Source organism: Melospiza melodia, chromosome 1, assembly GCF_035770615.1.
Source record: "Melospiza melodia melodia isolate bMelMel2 chromosome 1, bMelMel2.pri, whole genome shotgun sequence".
In the NCBI taxonomy this organism is placed as follows: domain Eukaryota; kingdom Metazoa; phylum Chordata; class Aves; order Passeriformes; family Passerellidae; genus Melospiza; species Melospiza melodia.
The window spans coordinates 54660996-54684536 of record NC_086194.1 but is presented as its reverse complement, the minus strand read 5'-3'; the positions used below and the strand labels follow the sequence as shown (position 1 = coordinate 54684536).

The 23541-nt window shown below is 37.5% G+C and overlaps 1 protein-coding gene across 3 annotated transcripts in view; it reads left to right on the top strand.

Moving 5' to 3' along the window:
- Positions 1–23541, top strand: part of POU6F2 (POU class 6 homeobox 2) — a 307048-nt gene that overhangs the window by 123247 nt on the left and 160260 nt on the right. For all 3 annotated transcript variants that reach the window (XM_063177140.1, XM_063177155.1, XM_063177149.1), the window contains exons 3-4: positions 10775–10866; positions 11802–12030. In XM_063177140.1, the coding sequence (XP_063033210.1) occupies positions 10775–10866; positions 11802–12030 (321 nt within the window). The remainder of the gene's footprint in view (positions 1–10774; positions 10867–11801; positions 12031–23541) is intronic.

Below are 23541 nucleotides of genomic sequence, written 5' to 3'. Positions count from 1 at the left end.
CCTTTAGAGTGGTAATATGTAACCAGAACAAACAGAGAACATAGGAAAGGTGGAGAAAAGTTAGATATATAAGCAAGAAAAAGTGAGTTATTGATTTTATTGACTGGTTTGTTAACTTCTGACATTGCAATAAAGCCTTATTTATTTGTATACAGAAGACTCAATTACATAGATACATATTATTTAAAGAACTGGGTTATTTACAGGAGAATTTCAGTTTCATAAATAATATAGACTTGCATTTCTCAAGCTGATGTTTATCCATTGTTACCACTTAGGGAGTTGTGGTATCCACAAATGCTCTTTGGAGGAAAGTCATTAGAATAATGTTAAATAAAATCCCTGCTAGTGTAACTATACATGTCCAAGGTACACATTAGCACATACAAGCTGTGTTCTTCACAATGACTGAAATACAAATTATTGCATCCTGCTTTCTATGACTGGAGGAAGCAGCATGCTGGCAATACTTGCCACTCCAATTGACATGCCCCTTTGGTCCAGGATTTCTCTATGCTCTGACAGCCCAACAACACTCTGCATGTGGGATAAGAGGAGGTGGTGAAGATCCCATAGGAAAGGGTTGGGCAGGAGCCTAAGTCTTCCTTTCGCCGGATTAACACCTGATTTTTTCCTTTATGACAACTGTAAGAAATAGACAGTGGATGTGTTTACTATTTCAAACCAGCCCTGGCTATCTTCATAAGACAGCTTCTCTGGGCAGAGAAGCAACACAGCTGTGTTTGAAAGACACACAGCTTGCACTTGTAGAGCACCATGTGAGCATAACTGTGTGTCTTCCACACCAAGAGTGGCTTCTGTTTGTTCATTTGGGAGTATGGACAAAGAAGTTAAAATCTGTTTGCCTATATGTACCTTTAAATGTTATCTTTATATTTTGTAAATATAGCTAGGTTCTTCTAAAGGGCTGGGTGGGTCTAAGTCAGATGCCAGAATTATTACAGAACTCTGTAAGAGTTCTTACAGAACTCTGTAATGGTTCCGAAACTATTTCAGAATTTTTTCTTTAAAAGAATCTTTTCAGAAAGAATCTTTCCTTAAAAAGCATTTTTAGAATGAATCAGTGATTACTTTTTGCCCAACTCCAAATTATGTTTAGTAGGCATATGCACGTAGTCTGAGATCTGACCTAATCCTCAAAGTAAGTAATATGACAAATGGAAACTGATGCTGGTTTTGTGTAGTTGTGTAATGGAGTTAGAATAATGACAGAACAATAATATAATAGAATTCTGCAAAGCCTTCACTTGACTTTAAGTGGAAGTAAAATCATGGAAATTAGGAGGACAATAAAATAATGCTTTGCAAAAAGGATAAAGAAATAGTGTTACCCAAGTCTATTAGTAACATAACATGCTATGAATGCACTTAAATTAATAGCATATTTTACCAGTAGTTATTTTTCAGTTACTGCAATGCTGAAAAAATAACCAGAAAAATAATATTAAAAATGAAAGTGACTGATTTGTTCAAATCATGTATCTATATTTAGAGAGGCATATGGATGATATGATGGATATAGAGAGGCATATGTGAAGACAGGTATTTTTGTGGATTAGAAACATTTTATTCCATAAAATTTAATCCTGTTAGGATGTGCTACAGTGCCGTATTTGAAGCAAGTTGCCTGCCACTTGCTATTTTGGCAAAGCTAACTCGTATGGCTTCTTTTTGCTTTTTTGTTTCTTCATGGTATGTTTTTACAAAGAGGTCTTGTCATGACAAGGCATTACCAACCAAGAGATCTTTTAACGAAATTCAGCTGTCCTGGGATGCATGCATCTTACATGTAAAGTTTTTTTACCCTGTGCTATATTCTCCAACTTTTCCTAGGAAATTAATCCAGCACATTTATAATCCAGTGGGATTTTGACTCACATAAAGGCAAGATAAACATGCTACAGGAACAGTGTCCAAATGTTTGTCAGCCACTTTGTTATTTCTATGGAGATCTATTTTGGAGTATTTTCAATGTAGAAAAGATTAATTTAGTGGCTGCTGCAGAGTGGTTTATTATCGCTGATTGGCAAATAGCTCCTCAAAACCAGACACTATGATGATGTTGGCTACTAGTCTTTTTGCTGCCTTTTGTATTTTCAACTTTAGATCTGTGGAAGAGGGAAGTGCTGAAGGGATGAGGAGGGGTACAAAGCAAGAGCTCTTGGTGTGTGGTGTAAACTTGGTTTAGTGATGGTAAGGCTTGACATACTTTGCAAGACCTGGTTGTAAGACTGAATGCTCTTTAAAAACATAGATATAAAGTGGCAAAATCTCCTGGCAAAATTGTAAATAGCCGCTACAACTGATGCCAGACAATAATAAAGAGAAGGAGGTCAATTCAGTTCAGGATTTATGAGGTCTGGAGGTATGCATACCATAAGTTCCTGCAGCTTCCAGCCAACATTTTCATTTGAAATAATGTCTCACCCTGCTGAGCCACATCATGAGAACTTGCTGCAGATATCAAATGGTACCAGTTGCTTTTGGAAGGCTGTTGTATTTTTGTAGCTGGGACCCTCTGAAGATACCTGTGCAGCTAAATAGATTTATAATGAAGGCCTACTAGTTTTGTGATGTAGTTGGACCTAGGAGTGTGAGATCTGCATACAGAGTTGCTGCCACTGTTAAGGTTTCCTTCTGAATCTCAACTGGACTTCTACACTCTGTGGAATGGCTCTTTCAAGAGTCTCAGTGAAGTTGAACAGCTGAACAACCTGTAATGAGGCACTTGATGGAGCTGCCCCACAGGGCCGTGTAAAGACCACAGCAGAGAGTGTAAAATTGTTAAAGACACTGCAGGGATGAAACCAGTGAACTCAGTAGCAATGATGGCAAACTACTGTTGTTTTACCATACTTGCTGGTCAGATTGCTCCAGTAGAAGTTAACATAATATTATGGGGTGCACCTTGCTGAACAGTGACTCTCCTGTGAGGTGCTTTTACCAGGTCTAATTGAATACTTCCTTCCTTAACTGGATGTTCTGCTCTCACCAGACTGGGTGATTTGAATTTTTAAACAGGTTCTCATCAGACTGATAAAATACTAGGTTCATCTTCTTCTCACCTTACAGCTTTTTCCTTCCAGTCCCTTGTCAAAGTTGTGAGTTGAATTACTGTCACTGGCTGCCTACCTGTGCCCTCTGTGGAAATTAGTCTATAATGTGGCTTGTAAAAAGCAAAATATGTCAGACATACTATGCTTTTCTTACACCCAGAAGCCTGAATTACTGTGCACTAGAGATCATCCACATGTATTGCCTGGCTTTCAGTAGGCTGTAGTGCCAGCAGCCAAACAAATACTAAGTAACTGTGCAGGATTCCTCAGACAAACAGCATTATAAGATATCTTCTTAGTCTGCCTTATTTGGGGGAAGGGTACAGAAGTCAGGTAAGGAGGGTGAGTGTTGGCAAATTGGGCTTTTGATGGAAAGCTTGCCCTCTTCTATATTAGGAATGAAACCAATATACATAGGTAAGCACTGTAAAAAAATCCTAAAAATATCTAAGGTAGCTACAAAGATGGCAAACTGCAACAGTTGTTCCAAAAGAGATGCTCTTTAATTTGCTCACTCTTTGGCATTTAGTAAACTTCCAGGGGTAGAAAGAAAGGAAAGTTTAATTTAGAGAAGCCTCCTGGCCTTCTTAACCAGTGATCAGCTGTCCAACATGAAATAATAACGCATTCAACTGTCCATCTTCTGCTAAGTCACCTTTATCATCACTGCATTCACCAGCACTAGCCACTAACAGTGAGCATGAAATGTAGGAATTCAGAGACTGATAGGGTCTTTGTGGCCTTAATATTTGTGCTAATGCAGACAGTATAGAAGGAACTAGAACTCTCAATATGAAGGGTCCAACTCATAAAAAATGTATGTAACACTAACATGGGATTTTTATGCACTGTACTTTGTGGGTGAAGAAAAGTAGAATGAGTCTATTTTGAATAAAGAACATACTTTTGCAATTATATCCCTTCATCTTTTCTGCAGTAGCAACACTTCTTTTCTCACATGAAGTATTTGAAGTGGAAGAATATTCATATAGGCACCAATAAGAAAAAAATTTCACATATGGTAAAGAGAAACAGGAAAAGATGAGACAATGAAAGAGGAGCAAAAGTAAAGATGGGAAAGAAGAAAATTTAAGGCCCTTGGGAGAACTGAGATTTTGAGTTATTTGTGATTTTGTGCCTCGGTATGGTTGATTTTTTTTGGATGGTAATTATAACTTGTGGTTGCCCAGAAGAAGTCCTCTGTAACACGAATCACTTTAATAGTCTGATTTTCATTATAAAGAGTCATGGAGTTTTAATGTTATCAGTCCTAATCCAGAAGGATGCAGGTGCATACAAACCAAGCTCTGTGCATAGGGGTAATGAGGACAGTGATTTCATCTACTGCATGTGCCTTGTGGGAGAAGATCCTTTAGGAGGAAATATCTCCAGGGACCAGGCAAAGAGTATTCTATACTCTGCTGGCAGAATGACTTTGAGCTCTCCAGATGATTTTAGTAGCTTTGCAGTAGCAACTGCGAGGCAATTTCAGATAAGTATATAACTGTGGTGTTTTACTTGCTTAAGTACTGAATGATACACTGAGTAAAGCAAATCTGCTCTATTCATACTGATGTCTAATTCAATGCATTTTCAATGCAGGACTTTTAGCTCTTCTGTATAGGATATTGCATTGACATATATGTCAATATGGTAAATCAATATACCATTCCCTTATCACACCACAAACATTTTCAAAGGTAAACTAGAAGGGCTTTGTACATAGGAAGGAGAAAATTAAGAATGAGAGCTATGTACGTTGACACAATCTGACATTGTAGAAGATGTGCACAGCATTTGTATGTTGTGCTGAAATGATTGAACAGTAAAATCATAACATCAACATTGCAATTTCATTAGGTTTCAGAGTTAACAAGTGCTAGTAGTAAGTCTGCACACATGCAGAAATCTACACATTTGCTTGTGTCTCTTTCTGAGGGTGAAATTACTGCCTAAAAATTAAAAAAAAATTAAAATCTGAACTACAGGTCAGCAGAAAAAGATTAATTGCTGAATCATCTGTGTGATAACCTGATACCTAGGGAAATTTTATACAATCCAAAGGAGTGAATTTTGTGCCACATCTTGGTCATGGACTGGAAAGAGACAACTGTCTAACAAACTAAATATGGAAGGTCTAAGCTTAAATTCATATCTTTCAGTGGGAGAATCATTATTCTAATATCATTTATGAGATTGATTTTCTTTGCTGAGATAGCAGTAATATCTCCTCTGAAAACCATAGGAAAATAACAATGTAAAATGGAATCAGCATAAAATCTCAATTTTGTCTCCTGCAAGTATTGTAAAATTTCGGTGTGTTTGTGAAATTTTGTGTAACAAACTGATTACTAAGGTTTTACAATGTGGTAATTTGTGCACGCTTCCTCCTGACACGTCCAAACTCTGATGCAACAGGAAAATGAAAATAGTGAAATTAAGAGCTAAAATGTGGTGGTTTGTGGCAGAATGAAGAGGGAATGTTATATTTTTTTTTTTCATTATCAGTTGAATCTTTTTCTTTCAGCTATTAAATTTTGTTCAGCGAGACTGCTCTTGGTATAATTGCTGAGAGTTAAGGTTTCATTCAGTGAGGAGCTGAGTTGCTTTGATCAGAGATTATGGACTTTCCCACACCATGCCTGATAATTTGAATCATATTAGTTGCTATTTAATTTCCTTTAAAAGTTGTGGTTTTTTTCTTGATTATGATCTAAATGCAGCAGTGTTTTGCTCAGATTGTTTAGTTTATTTTTTTTTTTAGTTTTTCAAACGTAAGACTTTTCTCACAGGCAGTATTTTTACTTTAATGATTTAATTCTTAAAGTTGTATCGTTGATGTGAGTTGTCTCAGTGAGTAAGAAAAAGGTCTACTCTTGATTTCTTATTGTTATGGTTACTGACAGATAAATAAAAGTAATTTAATGTTGCATTGTGGAACTAGCTAAAGATTTAATATCAACTGTTGCTTGAAATGTGTTCTTTTATTAATGTTAATGCATTTGAAATATTTTCTGATATCTCAGAAGGATTCATATATTCTTTTGATCACTGAAAATTTAGTATATATTGAATTTGATCCAGGTCATTTTTCAAAGCATTGAGTGCTAAGGAGAGGTGGTCCAGCATATCCCTGAATTTGATACAAATGTGAGACATATTGAATTCATTCATGAAGACCATGAGGAAGTTGTTCATATCCAGGTCATCTGCTGAGATTAGTGCTATGCTTTGGTATGAGCATTGGCTCTGAGGGAGCTTTGGTGCAGAGTTTGAGAAGAGATGCCGGGGTGCACCATGGCTTTGCGCAGGCACAAGCACACACGCGCAGGAGCGCCAGGGTGGAGCTGGATGTACCAGTTTAATGCACCCAGTGCTGTGACACTGTTCTGTACCGTTTCTCAGTCAGCTGTAGCTTCCTTGCAAGCACCAGAGACCAGGTGAGACAGGGGCAGCTGGGCCAGGCATTGCATCCAAGTGAGGATGCTGGGGAGCACGTGCAGGTTCACCTTGTCAGAACTGCTGCAGCCCTGGAGCAGCCAAGGAGCTGCAGAGCAGTTTTGTGGTTTGACCCATGCCTTCCTGAACAGTGGATCTAGAGCTGAGGAGATCAGCTAAATTGTGCTTATTTGAGAATCCATATTGGAGTCTCTTTTCCCAATTAGTTGTAAAGTGGGGCATTGGAGCATTCTCACCTTCACAGGGCACTGGAAGACACTAAGAATGGAGTTACCTGTTGTGCTGCTGAAAATGTGTAAGAAACAAAATGGAAGCAAATGATGGAAAGCCTTTTATAACCAGTACATTTACAGCTGTAATTTTGTATGAAGCTTTGTGGCCTTGAGATGTGGATTTTTTTTTCTTCTGATGTTTCTCTCGTTGTTTTCTGTTTTCTAAACCAGATATTGTGCAACAAGGCTTTTCACTTGTTTTGTGGAATTTTTTTCACATTTTGATAAGGGGAGAAGAAGGTTGCCTTTGTTTTACTTAGCTTTATTTTAAATAATATTTCATTTTAAGAAGGCTATTTTAGAGTGTTTACAGTGCACTTCAATTTTTTTTATTGTGTCATGCCCTTCCAGTCCCTTGGTGAGATGAGAGGTATGTATTATATAATTTATAATTAATTTATGATGAATCACATATGATGAATACTCCTTATTAAATATTAAAGCCTTGCCTACAGTTGTGGCAGTACTATGGCAATGGCACTCCTGTCTGTTCATATGGCACAATTGAGCAAGCTCATTGACTTAGGCTGTGTTGTCAGGACACGGTCATTATAAGAGCCCTGCCTGGGCAAACAATGTTAAAGAGAATTGGTTCTCTTTTCAGAGTAGCAGCCCTGCTACTGCCTTCCCCCTGCTCCTTATGCACCAGGAGTCGGGGTTGTAATGAGGGTAGAATTTCTGCAAAACTGAGTTGCAAACAGAGAAGGTACTGCTGGTAGTTCCCCAGCTCCAAAGGGGTTGTTATGAGTCCTGGTTCCTTGCTGGCAGACCCCTCACTGACAGAAGGCTGAGCAGAGCTGGAGTTCAACCTACACAGGAGGTAACAGTAGGCCTGGATCAGACAAGTGGAAAATCTAGGCTAGATTTTGACAGTCCATTTTCATTACTGAGGACTGGAATTTGGACAAAGGGATAATTTACCTGCAGAGGTCGTTCCAGCATGTGGAATTAACCAACTCCCAAATAAACTCAGTAAAACATTGGCAAGAAACAGCGTAGGGGATTGTGTGCTGCCAGTTTAGGGCAGGTAGTCTTAATGAAGGCACTCTTCCAAATTCATAGTAATGAATCTCTGAAGCAGAATTAGTAGAGAAATCACCAATACACAGAGCTCCCTGACTCCTCTGAAATCAGGGGAATCCCCCCAGTCAGAAACAAAAGGCAGAAAAGAAAAAGTAGCCTTCTAGCAATGTTTTGTGCTCTGCCTTGCCTTCTTCAGTGTTGACCTATGTGTGTCAGTGAATGCAGCATACAGCAAGGAAAAAATGCTGTCATTGTGTGATGCAACAGACATTACCCTGAAATTCTTGCTTCCCTGTATTTAGTGCCAGCCCAGCAGGGAGATTTTCTTGTACATTTTCTTGACTCTTAAGTGTCTGTTATAGCAGGTAGATTAGAAGGGGCAGGAGAGATCTGAGAATTTCAGTCAGAGAATACAGGATTGATAATTTCATATAGGATGCCATATAAGACCACATGAAAGTGTATGCTGTTTTCTTGAAATGACTGCACCCTATGGGAACTGAATTAGGAGCAGCAGGCAGAGCATTGGAGCACTGAAATAAAAAAACCCAAAACAATCATCTGTGGTGTGACAGGAATGTAATCCTATGTGATTTCAATTAGTACAATGAAAAAGGAAAGCAGTGTAATTAATTTTGGCTTGATGGTCCAATATAACCAACTTGTGTTACATAAAGATTGTGTGATCAAATATTGAAAAATCATTATGGTACAGATAAAAGAAATCAGTGGTTCTTTGGATGGGCACCATCAAAAAAAGAATACTATAAAACAGGCATATTACTTCAGAACTTCTTACATATTTTCTGAGAGCTCAAGGTATAAAAATTGCAATAAAATCTAATTCTAAGGCCTGTGGTTTTGTTTTTTTCCCAAAGATTTCATTAGATTATTTAATGATATTACATATTATCAGGAGCTTGTTTTAATATTGATTAAATCACACACATAGACAAAAGTCACAGCCCTTAAAATTACGTAAAACAAAATTGACTTATAAGATTTGATCTTAATGGAGAGTGATACCTTCATTGGTATTGAGCTTTGGCTCTAACGTCACTTTATACATACAGCTGTGAAGATTAAAAAAGAAAGACCACAACAGTATGTGGAAATTACCAAAGGAAAAATTATGCTTAGGAACATAGCACTTTATTTTGTATAGGAGGACATAACACTGGGGAAACCCTCTTTTTGGTCTTAGGGGCGGCATCAGCACTAGAATTGCTCTGCATTTGAAAGAAACAGTTTTCACTGAATTGCGCATATCTAGTTACGTTTTTCTCTTTTCATTTAACTTGAATGAGTAAATTGCAGATAAAAAATTTAGTGACTGTGCCTCTTTTTGCATGTTACTAGGCAATTTTTGAATCCTCACTGATTATAGTAGGTCAGTTTATTCTCATTAAATGACAACGGTCATTAAAACGGCAAACATATTTCTGTAGTATTCCCTTTATAAAATGTCAGCAAGTTTGTATGTTTTTATTAGTTCCAAATCAGATATTTCAACAGACCATTTGTAAATATTCCCGGAGCAATGTCCATTTCTGAATTTTTAAGACCACACTAAGATATTACAAATTAATCAGATTTTCAGATTTCTGCATAATAAGTCTGCACATTTATTGTTTAATCCAGTTCTAAAATGCTGTTATGATTGACAGCTTGCTGTAGAGATGGAAGTCAATTGAATAATATGTAGCAGTCAATTTTATTTGAACCCTAATGTGGTGAAGGTGGGTTTTTTTCCACATTTCCATTATTTATAAGTTTTTCCCCTTGGAGAATATATAAAAGAATTTGTTTTAAATGAGCTGATAATACCCTCTTTAAAATTTATGACAGAATCATATCCTTTTTCCTTACAGCACAAGGGTGTGCCAAGAAACTCTTTCTGAATTATCTTGCTATTCATAGGACAAACATTAGAAAAGACCGTCTTGTTAAGGTTTACTCAGAATGAAATTTCAGCCACTCATCAGAAAAAAAACCCCAAAACAGAAGATATCATACCAGTCAGGATACCTGATGCCTTTGCCAGGGATTTCTTTATAAGAGACTACAGTACTCTTGAAGCTACACGTGATACTTGCTGTCATTCTTACAACCTCAATAATCAATGTGGGCCTGATCATCATCACTGAAAATTTGGGAATCAGTTGAGCCCTTCACCCAGAGGAAATGGAGGATTGGGATCTAGTTTTCAAAACATCTTGGTACTTTCTTACAACTGATAGGATTTTTTTAATTTTCTTCCTCCCTTTCAAATGTGTATTGCAGACCTCAGCAAAATTTAGCAGGGCTGGACTGTGTTCTATGCTTAGCAAGTCATTAGCACCCAGCATCTTGTTTGATTGTTGGATATTGATCATCTCAATAAATGCTGGAAATCCTTGATTTTGCAGAATTTTGCTAATCCCCCACATGCAATTTAAAAAACAAGCTGTCATATGGAAGCATACTAGTTTTCATAGTGCCTTTTTATTGTGCATAGTACAGCCTTTGCTGCCTCAGTAACTGACAAAAGAAAATACTTTATTAAGATAGAAAGTAGATATGACTTGATTGTTTTTCAGATAATTTTTGCTTTCAGAAATTGCAATGGCTGATGCTCACCTAAGCGTAAAAAATGCAGTTCCTACACACACGGAGTGCTCATGTGCTGTATGTAAATTGATGTATAATGCAACCCACATTAGCTGGGTTGATGATAGCTTCAGTTTCACTGCTGTCAGATTTCTGTAACTCTTTGAATGAGCTGGCTGGTCTGAATGAACGTTAGCATAATTTATGCAGCTGATAAGCAATTTGAGTGCTTGAGTTATTGATAAAGCACTTTAACATATCATTTTCAGCTTCATGTTATGTGACATCAGAGTAGAAGGTAATGTGGCAGTCCCCAGGCTTGATATTAAAATCAGTCTGTTCTCTGAATTTCAGAGGCCAGAGGAAACACAGTGCTGCCTGATACAAGCCCAGCAGACCAGCACCAACCCAGTCAGGCCCATCCTGCATTCCCTGTTGGGCCTCAGGTCGGTATCTTTCCTTTCAACTAATTGAGATGTTTAATTTGGTGAACAATAAATAACTGTAACTGATCATCTTTGATATGTGTAATGTAGAAAATGTGAATCTCTTTGGCTGCGTTCAGTGGTACAAAAAGAGAATATGCATCATGTATATTTTGAAAGTCAAGTTTGGCAGGATTATATTTTGTTTGCTTTTCTAAAATAAAACCTAAGTTTTGCATATTTAGGAAGTTCAAATATTGTAATTTCTTATGTAAATTACTTCTGAAATTAATATAATAATTTAATATTGAAAATTTTATGCAATTTTAATGCAGAATTATTGTCTCTGACTGTTGTCTGTCACACAGAACTCCTGTATTAGTAAAGGTATTTCATTATCTTTTATATCAGATATTTCTTTTCTTTAGAGCAAAGTGTAGACAAAGTAGTATTGCATTTTATAAGACTTTAAAATATTTCCTATCCTACATCACAATTTTATCCAAGTTCAGCTATACTCTAAGAAGATACTCAATATTCTTCCACTTCCCAGGACAGTCTTGGTCCACAAAGCTTCTGGTAGCTGTCACTAGTGTTTTCTGCTGTTATCAATCAGTATACAGCCAGAAATTTTTGGGAAATGTTGGCATTTAAGTACTTGTAGGCTAAGTTGAGTTACGTCTTCTTTCGCTCATAAATTATTTTTGGTGTATGTGTAATGAATTTTCCAGTCTAGATTCAGCTGAGATTGCTACTATGCTGTTTGACTGAGGCTTACAGTTTCAGACTGTCATAGTTGTCAAAGTTTTCTGTGTTGGTGAAAATGTATGCTTTAAGATACTGGAAGCAGTGCATGTCTGTAATGGAACACGAAAGGATCTCAAGCAAGAAGGTTGAAAGTGTGTAATACTGAGTCATACACACTGAAATAGGTTTGCATCTGTGGTTTCTTACAGCCACTACTGACAGCCCAACAGTTAGCTTCAGCAGTAGCAGGGGTGATGCCAGGAGGCACTCCAGCCCTGAATCAGCCAATCCTTATTCCTTTCAACATGGCTGGGCAGCTGGGGGGCCAACAAGGACTCGTCCTGACTCTACCTGCAGCAAATCTCACCAACATCCAAGGACTGGTAGCAGCGGCTGCAGCAGGAGGCATCATGACTTTGCCATTGCAAAATCTACAAGGTAAGTCATGTTCATAATTTTTCCAACAGGTGCTTTCACATGTTTTATGCCCTCTCTTTCTTTAAACTGAGTGATATCTTTTTCAAATTAAATGTTGCTCTCCGTGAATATTGAAAAGTAATACCTGGATTGTTTTTGAATGCTTGAGAGACACTTAAGGGCTATTTGACATATTGGAGTTTGGGTCTTACATTCTGTGGGTCAGTAATGCAAACCACTTGAATAACTCATTAGGTTTTTCTGTCATCAATGATCAATGTTCTCTACTCACAGATCACTTGGAGATTTCAAACTATAGAATAACAGAATCATAGAATATCAAGGGTTTGGAATGGACTTTAAGATCATCTAGTCGCAACACCACCTGCCATGGGCAGAGCCACCTCCCCCTAGACCAGGTTGCTCAATGTTTTACCCAACTTGTCAAGGTTGGGACATCCCCAACCTCCTTTGGAAACCTGTTCCACTGTCTTATCACCCTCCCAGCAATTTTTTTTTCCTAATATCTAATCTAAATTTTCCCTCTTTCTTTTTGTACCTATTATTCCTTGTCCTTCCTCTATAGATCCTGGTGAGGAGTCCCTCTCCAGCTTTCTTGTAGAACCCCTTCAAGATACTGGAAATTTGCCTTAAGATCTCCATGTGATTTTCTCCAGGCTGAACAGCTCCTACTTTCTCAGCCTGTGTTCATAAGGGAGGTGCTCCAGTCCTCTTAAAAACTTCATGGTCCTCCCCTGGACTTGCTCCAACAGTTTCACATGTTTCTTATCTTGGGAACACCACAGCTGTGCATACTCCAGGTGGGATGACATGTGAGCAGAGGGGCAGAATCACCTCCTTTGACCTCCTGGCCGTGCTCCTTGTGATGCAGCCCAGGACTTGGTTGGCTTTCTGAGCTGTGAGCACACACAGCGGGCTCATGTTGAGTTTTTCATCACCTGTCAGCCCCAGGCCTTTCTTACCAGGGTTGCTCTCAATCATTTCTCTGCCCAAGCCATTGGTGTGTCTGGGATTGCAGTGACCCAGGTGCAGGACCTTGCACCTTGCCATGTGGAACTTCATGAGGTTTGCTTCAGCCCACATCTCAAACTTGTTAAGGTCCCTCTGGGACCATTATTCCTTCCCTCAAGCAAGTTGACTGCAACATACAACTTGTTTCACCACTTTTGATTAAAGCAACTGTATGATTAGAGGCAACTAAAAATACAGTATTGCATGAAAATATCTTTTTATAAAATTTAGAATAAAATCAGAGTTTTCTCATCTGTCATCCATGCCCTAGATATATGTTTTTGTTCTTGCTGTGGGAGGTCTGCTTTATCAGTAAGGTTCTGCCATCCTCTTTCAAGTTGTGGAGGGAGTTGCATGACTCCAAAGTAACTAGGAAAAAGTTAATCTCTGTATGTATCCTCTCTATTGTCTGAGCTGTACCATGCTTGCAATGGTTCTACCCTGAGGGATCTGCTACATTTTCCCTGTGGTCTAAAATCAGACTGAAAGCAGTTCTATAAGATCCCTTTTTTCCCCTGTTCAATCAGTGTGTCTGACACTGTTAGGAACAGTACTCAGTTCAAGTACATATGATATGAAATACAGATGTATTTATTTACCATTCCTAACTATGTTGATATTTCTCAAAATGTAGTTGCTTCTGAATAGAATGGAACAAAATATAGCAAGATTAAGTGTTAGCCAATATCTTACAACAGAATTGTGTAGTTTTAATGGATGAGGATAGTAAAGGAAGTGATAGTCCAGTGTGAAAGTGATGAAGGTGTGAGCGGGAAGTGTAAAAAGGAAGCTTTAACTCATTTATTTATTGTTATTTCTTTCCAATGTAAATGGTACGAAACATTTTCCTCCAACAAAATGGTAATTTAAAAAAATTATTCCTCTGCACTGTGCCCTAAATACCTTTTAGTCATTAAACTCTGGTGGCTGCTGATTACCAGATGCATTATTTGAGGCACCAGATCCTACAGGTGGTCAAATAGAGAAAACAAAGAGACAGCTCTTGTGTTGAACAAACTCTCTTACAAAGCACATGCATAGTACTCTCACCTGTTGGGAGCAACTACTTGCCTTTACCTTGTGCATGTTTTAAAGTTTAATGTCAACAGACCTCTCTTATCATAGTTGTAAATGGTTTTCACTTTAATGTTTAAAATAATGTCTCTCTCATACCATTAAGCTGCACCAAAGAACCTGTCATTCATAAATGATAGATGGAAAGGACACACTAATGCACAAATTTTGCTTGTTTAAAATTTGAGAGTGCATGTAAAGTAGGAATGGGAGATTAAAAAAATAATGCAAGAACAGGAGCGGGTAAAAGCAGATATAACAAAGTGAAGGGGAAGTAGCTTTTTAGCGTAGGTGGATGATGAAATCTTAATGAAGAAACAGGCATTATAAAAATGTATCCTTCCACTCTGGAGTGCTCCAGGTTAGAGTTGCTGGGTATGTAGTATTATAAATAAACATAAGCCTGTGCAGTTCTTACGTCATTTATTCACCCCAGGTTGCAAAGCTGGAGGGTAGGGATTAAGCCAGGCAACCTTTGCTCTTTCGTTTAGCCATGGATGTCTAATTGCTAGCTAAAAGATGTAACTTTGTTGCCAAATAAATTTTGCAAGCAATGACCTTAGGAGATGAAAAGGTTTCCTTTATAATCTTTACAGGTAGATAGAAGCCTGGGATCAAATAGGGACTTGCAGGAGCAGCAGGTTCAGTTCCCTGTCTATGAACACAATCACACCCTCCATAATGTATCTGAAAGGAATAAATCTCATGAATTTATTTAGTTGTGTTGCCGTTTGTTGTCTTCCCTACCTTTCCTTCCCGATCTTCCAAGCAAGTGCTACTGCCTGCCCTCAGTTTCTGGAAGTGAAACTGATACACAAGGCAGCAAAGTAACCTGGTCAAGATAGCTCCTACTTTCCTGAGTCATAGCTGAAAACTGCCATTGCATGTCTAATGCATGCATGAATGAAGATAGGAATCAGGTGAGAGTGTTGTGTGGTATCATCAGTTCCACTGAGTCTGACTGACTTCTGGTCCCTGGTTTTTTGGGAGGTTTTCTTGGTTTGTTTTTTTTTTTTGTTTTTGTTTTTGTTTTTTGTTTGTTTGTTTGTTAGTTTTTGTTTGGTTGTTGTTGTTGTTGTTGTTTTTTGTGGTTGGTTGAAAATAATCATAGAATGTGCGTTCTCTTTTGTAGACATTTTTATAGGTATACTCATAAAAGCCCATGCTTGAACACAGTTTGGTAATTCTTGCTCTTTTGGTGAAATCAGACACTTATCACCAGTTTCCATCTCTTAACCTCACTGTAGCATGGCCAACTTAGATAATGGGATGACATGTTTTCATGCTGTTTTCCAACTGTCTTAATAATCCTGTCATCACATCTGCTGTTCCTGAATTTTCAATGAGGTCAAGCATAGATGTCCATAGCTCCTGTGAGCTGGGTCTTCTACTGTTTTTCTTCTTTTGTAAGTAAACTTCTGAAACTCTTCAGTAAGTAAACTTCTGAAACTCTTCATGGCAAACTACCCCAGTTAGGTAACCCAAAAGATACCCTTAAAACTTTTTGAATAATGTATGAATTCAGAAAAGGTCTGATCTGACAGAGTACTTGAATTCATACTGAATGTTGGTCAAGGGAGTAATTCTACTATATTTTTTGTGTGCCACATACATGTTTAAATGATTTTCTTCTGAGGAACTTTCAGGCCTGGTTCAGGGTGATAAGTATGAAATCTCCGAGTGCCTAGATAAAACAATGAAAATTCTTGTTTTTGAAAAGAGAAAAGAGTACTCAGTGATAGGAATCACAGAGAAAATATATTAAGCACATAAAATGAGAAATCAAGAGTTTATTTCAAAATGGAGCAATTAATGATTGCTCACACAGTACAAACTAGTGATAATGCTTATACTTCACTTGCCAGTTATAAAAAATATTTTTCTCCCAAATGTGTTTGACTTAACTTGTTTGGTTGCTATATGGTCCTGATCCACCAATAAGTTGATAGGAATTAGACCAAACCTCTTCCAAAATGTCTTTTCTTCTTCTTCTACATACTTGATTATTCTCTTTCTGCTCATTACAGCCTGGCATTTGCCACATACACTGCTGTACTGTATCAAATACATCCAGTGTAGGCAAACAGAAGGAACAGAGGTGAATGTGTAAATTCTTGCTGTGAAACTTAGGAAAATATGTTTTCCCTGGCTTCAGTAAGCAAATTTCATATGCACAACTAATATGCAAATAATACAATTCACTGAGATGGAAGAGGGTGGAAGAATAAAAGTATCTACCTTAGTAGAAACAGAAATCTCTGAAGAAACCCCTGAACATAACACCTGTGGAATTTTGAGTTTTCATCGACAGATCTTTGAAGAAAACAGTAAAATCAACAACAATAACTTTTTAGTGTAATCCACTAAAAGCACTGAAGATAAAAGTTTAAAAACTATCCATAAAATATGACATCCCAAGAAACTTACACACATGTTTTCCACTCATCATTTCTTAGAAATGGAATATAGGTGGAATATAGCCATGCTTTCCTAAAATTTTGCAGGTGTCACAACAATTATGACATTGTGAGAAGGACAAAGTGAGGCAGGTGCTCCACAAGACAGTGTGTTTCCTCTCTTCTGCTCTTAGTTCATTGGTTCTTGGCCTGCTTTTATTGACTTAATGCAGAAAGTAGCCTGACAGCTTCTCTCTTAATCATCCAAACTGGTGATTGTAAGTACACATCTTCCTGTCTTCAGGAAACTTTTCTATGGGCTGAGCAGTTTGAGCATCTCTTTTCCAGGTCAGATTTCTGTCATTTTTGGGAGGACTATGTTTTCTTTTTCTAGATTTAGTTATCCTTCTCAAGAGACTCTCCAAGGAGCTAGTAGCTGCTTAATCTCAGAGTATTCAGTAATGCCTGGGAGCTGATATTCATGAAAAGACATTCTCTCCTTAAGCCCATCTGATTTTTTTGTTTCAGTGTAATATTTTTGTATAGCTGAACAAGAAACCTTTTGGGTTCAGGAGCTGAGTTTGTTCTGACTTGTTTTCTTTATGTTATTTTAACCCTGTGAATTTCCTGTTGACATAACTGAAAAATGGGGAGGCATTCCAGGTCCTGGGGAGTTGTTAACCTCTGTCCTCTCTTTTTAGTCTCTTTTCCATGACAACCAAAGCAGTTTTAGCTAAAAGGTTAACGTATTTTAGCTATTCTTTTAGTATAGCATATATGATTGAAATTAGACAATGCGTTGGTTTTGCATCACAGAAATGATGTTTTGGGAGAGGCTGTTGGCAGTTTCTTCCATGTCTGATCAGAAACCAATCTGTGGTTGGCTTTGGACACTGACAAGCTGTTGAACCACTGGAAAGCTGTGAGAAGACACTTCTGAGAAGAACACATGTTAAAGAGGAAAGAAAGTGTTTTGCCTTTCTCCGAATCCTATCTCACAAGGAGAAATGAATAAGTACATTCTAATGAGAACACTAGTGATTGACCAACCCTAAACCCACCATAGGCAGTGGTTTTTGTCAGCTCACTGCTGGGTGCTCACTCACCATGGATAACAGTCTGGGAGTCTCTCTGCAAAGGGCTGGTCCAAGTATATTTTATCACACAGCAATGGCACATCAGTGTTTTAGATATATGTGTCAATACAGAGAGAGGATGACTCTGGAAGCTTAAAAGAAATCAACAAGCTGGAGACTGTAGCCTCATGGCACTGAAACTTTCTGTATTTTATTTCCACTACCCATTGTACTGATCCATGAGTGGATGTCAATAATTTATTTACAAGTCAAACTTTCTCAGTCTTGAGTCATGAAAGAAATGAGAACAAACTATCTCTCTAAATCACTAGTGAAAGGCTTCAGTGCTGAAAGGAAGTCTTGCATAGCTGAAAATGTGAAATCATTAAATTACATTATTTAAACAGCAGCAGGTCATATTTTAGCAGCAATACAATGGAAGGGGAAATGTATTAAACACCTTGAGAGATAAGAGGCAGCCATTAAAATGCACTGATATGGGTTACAGTTGACATAGATAATGATAAAAAAAAATAAGAAGGCTTTTTTTACTATGGAGATCAGTCAAAAAGAATGTTAGGTAAAGACAATAGTAACAAAAATAAAAAACCCTATTGTTTACATTTATTAGGTCTTGTTTCCTCTGAACAGAGATTTGTATTGTTAATTGTACGACAGATAAAGTAAATATGCTCTGTCTCCATTGCTGCATGTACACACACCTTAAAAATCAGAAATCAGAGAGAGATGAAAAACAAAAAAGAGACAGAAAAGAAGCAAACTACAATCTTCAATTTCTTACTGATCTAGAGTCCAAATTCCAGTTTCTTAGAACATTTTTCCCTTTTAACTAAAGTGATGCAGTCCCTATTCATTTGTATTCCCCTTCAAGTAACATGAAATAGCTTTCAGAGTCTACAGAAAGGCAGTGTTTCACTTATGTATTTTAATGAGCACCAATGTCAGTAATAATCAAAATGATGTTTCACTTAGAGGAATAGTTTTTTCCCAGGTACTTTTGCAGTGTACTAACATAACCAGAACATGAATGACAAGAACCAAGAAGAAGTGTTGCACTCATAGCAATTTCTGTGAAGCCCTCAAACCAAATATATCTCCCCTCTCACTGTATGAATGCTGCACAAAATGCAGTCACTGTGAAGGGCTCACTTGCACAAAGAAGGGGATAGCCAGCCCTCAAGACAAACCTCCCTAGCACAGTACATGGACAGAAATAAAACAAATGTGAGCATCCATAAGCACACCGTGGCATGCACAAAGTGTCTATGGATTAGCAGCTGCTACAGCAGGTTTCCTCAGGCTATCAGCTGTATCCCATCCAAACTGCTGTAGGATAACTGAACTAATATGCAGAGATCCCTGAAGATGGCATGAGCTGTCTCTGCTGGGTCTCCCAGGAAATGTACTTTTTAAGAAGGCCTAACATTTGCTTTTGGAAGAAAGGACAAAATCTGGTTTTTTGACAGTAGTATTAGCAAGAATCTAACTGGGTTGTTTGTTTATTTGTTTTGTTTTTTTCCCCATAACACAAGGCTTCTCCTGTGCGAATGCATTGGCCTCATGTTAATTGCTCATCTTATTCAGTGGCAAATTGCTGCCTTCAGAGAGCAAACGTGAAAGGTTCAAGTCTTTATTAGTTACTAGCTGTTTATTGATCGGTCCCAGACTGTTAGCTATTTGTTGTCTGGTTTCTCTGTCCCATAAGTTAAAAGCCTACCACCAGAGGCATTAAAATGCAGTAGTCTTAATGCTCTGTTGATCTCCACCCAAAACAGACATGCCTTTTTTTTTTTTTTTTGGCTACTGATGGTTATGGAACATCGGTGAGAAGTAATGATGTGATGCAGATCAAATTCTGAAATCAAAATGTTTGCACCTACTTAAACATTGCAGGCCAAGTACCGGCAAAGTCTAAATTTCCAGACTTTTATGCCAAGATGCAGATGGGAAAGATGGAAGTAGTCTGCACCTCCTCACCCTCCCTGAAGTTTTCACCAAAACCCCATTGATTAATTATTCTTTGGCAGGCATGACCATTAAGCTAGGAGTTGTGGTGTGATTGGTATGCAAGACTTGGTCGTTTTGGGAATGTACACCTTTATTGAGCCCTGACTCAGACTGATACTACTCCTGGCAAGAATATTCTGTGTGCAGGATTATAAATGAAATTTCCATCAACCGGAACATGGGTGCATTTTAATGCTGCGTTTAAAGTATATCTTTGCACCTGTTTTGAGAAGCCTTTAATCTTCTCTTGAATTTAGACCGTGACAATTTAAATTAACGTAGAGAAAGCTCATTCCAATAATGTGAAGCACTCAGCTTACTGTAATCCTACAAACTCAAGAAATTTCAAAATCTAGTGAAAAACCTAGCTAGTGTTTGTCACTATGTTCCTCACCTCTGCATTTTCGCACATGTGCTACATGCAGCAGTGAATCACAAGCAAACAGCCTAGATCACATAAAAACTGATGGGCACATCTATATGAACATAGGATTCTTATGCTGGTCCGAGGCTCTCTACTTCGATAGAGAGAGATGTAGAAAGATTACCACAATGGATTTGCAACCTTCACTCTTAATATTCTTGCCTTAGTAGGTTTAAGTCAGACATTTATAGTATTTGTGGTTTAATTTCCTTTGTTTTTCCATGGTTTAATTTCCTTTGTTTTTCCTTTGTTTTAATAAAATCACTATGATTCATGTTTTAAAAACTCCCTGGACACAGATTGGTGTTCCTGATTCCTCAGTGAGATTGTAATCAAGGACATTTACATTTAGGGACTCATAAAAACAACAAAGTCTTTACTGACCAACAGGGTAGTGTGAACTTTGAATGCATGGAACATACAAATTAAATGCCTGAGAAACAATTTTTTAAAATGAAATTCCTTTAATGTCTATGTGGTTCTGTACCACAGAACCATACCTCTTTATGGAGACCTCCTATTCTTTTTTGTCATGGAAAAATCTGAAGGTATCTTATGATTTTCTCATTAAAATCTTAAAGTTTTTGCATCTTTAAATTTTGTTTTTAATTTGAGAAAAAAATCTGTCTGCCACTGAGATTTCCTCATAAATGGGAACAGAATCTACCTGGTAACATCAGAAATTATAAAAGTGAAACTTCCTCCTATTTTCTTGTCCCCAAACCTCTGTGGAATCTTATGTCCTTTGGGTAGAAAGTTGTACTCATGAAAATCTTGAGGCCTCAATTTCATTTTCCTGAAGCTGCCTTTACTCCTTGAATGTTCCATCTTTGCAAGCTGGTTACTCTGACAGATGTAGCAGAGAGCACAGACCTGAGACCTGTATTCTTGCTCTGCACTTTTGCCAAGGTGTTCCATATGATGGAGGACAAGTCAAGCACATTTTTTGGAAGTCTTCCCACCTGTAAACAAATGTGTAGACAGTTAGCAGTTATGTTTTTCCTACAGAGTGGCTTAAATCACTACTGTTAGATGCCTGGAGTTCCTCACACATAGCTAGATCTAAATGTCCTAAACTCCTAGATCTTATTCTGGTCCATAGACATAAATGACTCTAGGCTCTTTTTTTCAGTACTTGTAAAAATAAGGTGAATTTTCCTTATTTTTGGATCTAAAGTAATGTTTTCCAGCTCATAGAAGTACTGGGGTTTTCAACCCAGGTCAATAAGTTCCAGCACCATACAGGCTCTTAGATGATGGCCTGCTATAGTTTTTTGTTTGTTTGTTTGCTTTTAGCATTAATATTGCTTTTAACTTAATCATCTGTAGACTTGACATATCTTAGAGACTCTTTTTTCACTTATTGACACCCTGAAAGTTGTTTCTTTTATCTTTGTTATTTTTAAACGGATAAAATCTCTCAAGAACAAATTTTGAACCTGTTTTCTGAAAACTGTAAAGTCTAACATCTGAACAGAACAATCACTTTCAGCATCTCTGTTCAAGATTCTGGCTTTTCTTTTCCCAAAGCAGTGCTTGTGAACTGTAAAAGAAGAATGTGGATCCCCCGCTCCCCCTTCCCCAGCACTGCAGCATCTTGAAAAAAATATTCAGTTCCCCAACTGCACACCTTTCATTTTACTGGTAACCAAATCACTTCTTTGCATATTTGTTTTACTCTGCTTTAGTAAGTGTGGTTGTTCATGTTACATTTGTCTAACATGAGCACCTTTGCCAGTTGTAAACAAAATTAAAATCATATACTATTTTCTCCATTTCTCAAAATAATATAATTGGTTCTAAGTGTAAGACTTATTAAGTGTATCTTTATGCATTTATGTTCCCATGAGTGCTATTATTTTAAATTTTTTTAGTGATATTTATGTATATTCAATGTTCAACATCAGATAATTTGAGTTTCCTGTGTTTGTAAGATAACTCACAAGGGAGAAAGTTGTATTAAATAAATAATACAGATAAATTTTATACTACCATATATTTCAAAGCTAATGCAGCTAACTTTCAGTGGAATGGTAACATAAGACACAGTGCCATAATATGATTGATTTGTTTTGACAGCAGCCAAATAATTGAGAGTGAAAGGTGTCAGCACAGATGAAATATTGTGTAAGCCACATTCAGAAGGCAACCCCAGCAGCAATAGCAACTGGAGTTTTATTTCCTTTGATATCACACTGTTACTCACTTCCAGTTTATTATAAAACCATGAAAGGTATGCAACTTTACATATGATGGAGGCTTTTATGGAAAGGATAGAAACAAAAGTTTGTCAGGTACTTGAGCAATAGATACTGACAATGGGATTTATGATGGATACAATGTACAAGGATAAATTATCTTAATCTTTCCCATTAGTTTTCTTTCTTATTTTAAACACTTTTTGCAGCCTACTCCTTATCTGGCATCTTAGGTCTAGATTGGAGGGTAAGTGATTCCCTCCAGAGCAGCCAGTCTATAGATTGCTTGGCAGGGGATTGCTGCAAAAACAGTGCTGCAATTACCCTCCCCAGCAGTGAAACTTAGTTTTAGTTCACCTCTTTTGCACAGCAAACTCTATAACTATACACTTTCTGGCTGAGACAGGGTATGGCTTGTGTGTTTGCATCATGGCATCCAACTGCACTGCAAGGATTACAAAGAACTGTACCATCTTTTGAGTCCAGGAGACTGCAAGTGTACAAGTAACCTATTGCAGAAGGAAACCAAGTAGACCGGATTGAATAATGCCTGAACATGTAACATGAAAAAAACCTCAAAATTCCTCTACACGTGCATACATACAACATTCCAGAACCAAGTGGAGAATCACTTTCAAAAGTGAAAATCACTTTTGGGCTTTCTTAAAAGTACATTGAACAAGGGACTACGGCGTGCTTGTAAAAACCCAAGCTGTAAAGCTTTCTTTGTCCTGAACAGTGATTGATTTTAGAGGGAGCCAGGCTCCAAGGTACAGATTTGAATTGAAATTTATATGTCCTGCCTTTCATTTCAGAAATGCTCCACTAAGACACAATCTGATGTGAATGACAAGGGTTCTCAGTAATGAGCTCTTGCTCATGCAAAACAAAACAAACTATGACAACCATCATGTTAACAAGATCAGGAACCCTTGTGGCTTTGTAATGTAGCATCTAATCTATATCTATATCTATACCTATACAAATATAATTATTTTTCTTGGAAAAAAGTAAATAACAGAATGGGATGAGATTTTCAATACAGATCAATTTATACACAGTCCCATTCTACTTGCATTCTTTTTGTCTCCTGATCTGGTAATTTCATAAATGGCATGGTGGAGATTGGAAACTGAGGCTAAAAACCCTAGACCTACTGTTATTAATAAAGGAAAAGTTTTCATTGAAGTCGTGTGGGAAGTCAGGAAGTAAACCACTGGTCATAAAATATATCTTACTGCAGAGCCAGCTGTATCTACTGAAGTATTTTGTTTAAAACAGGTACAGCAGACTTGAAAATAAGC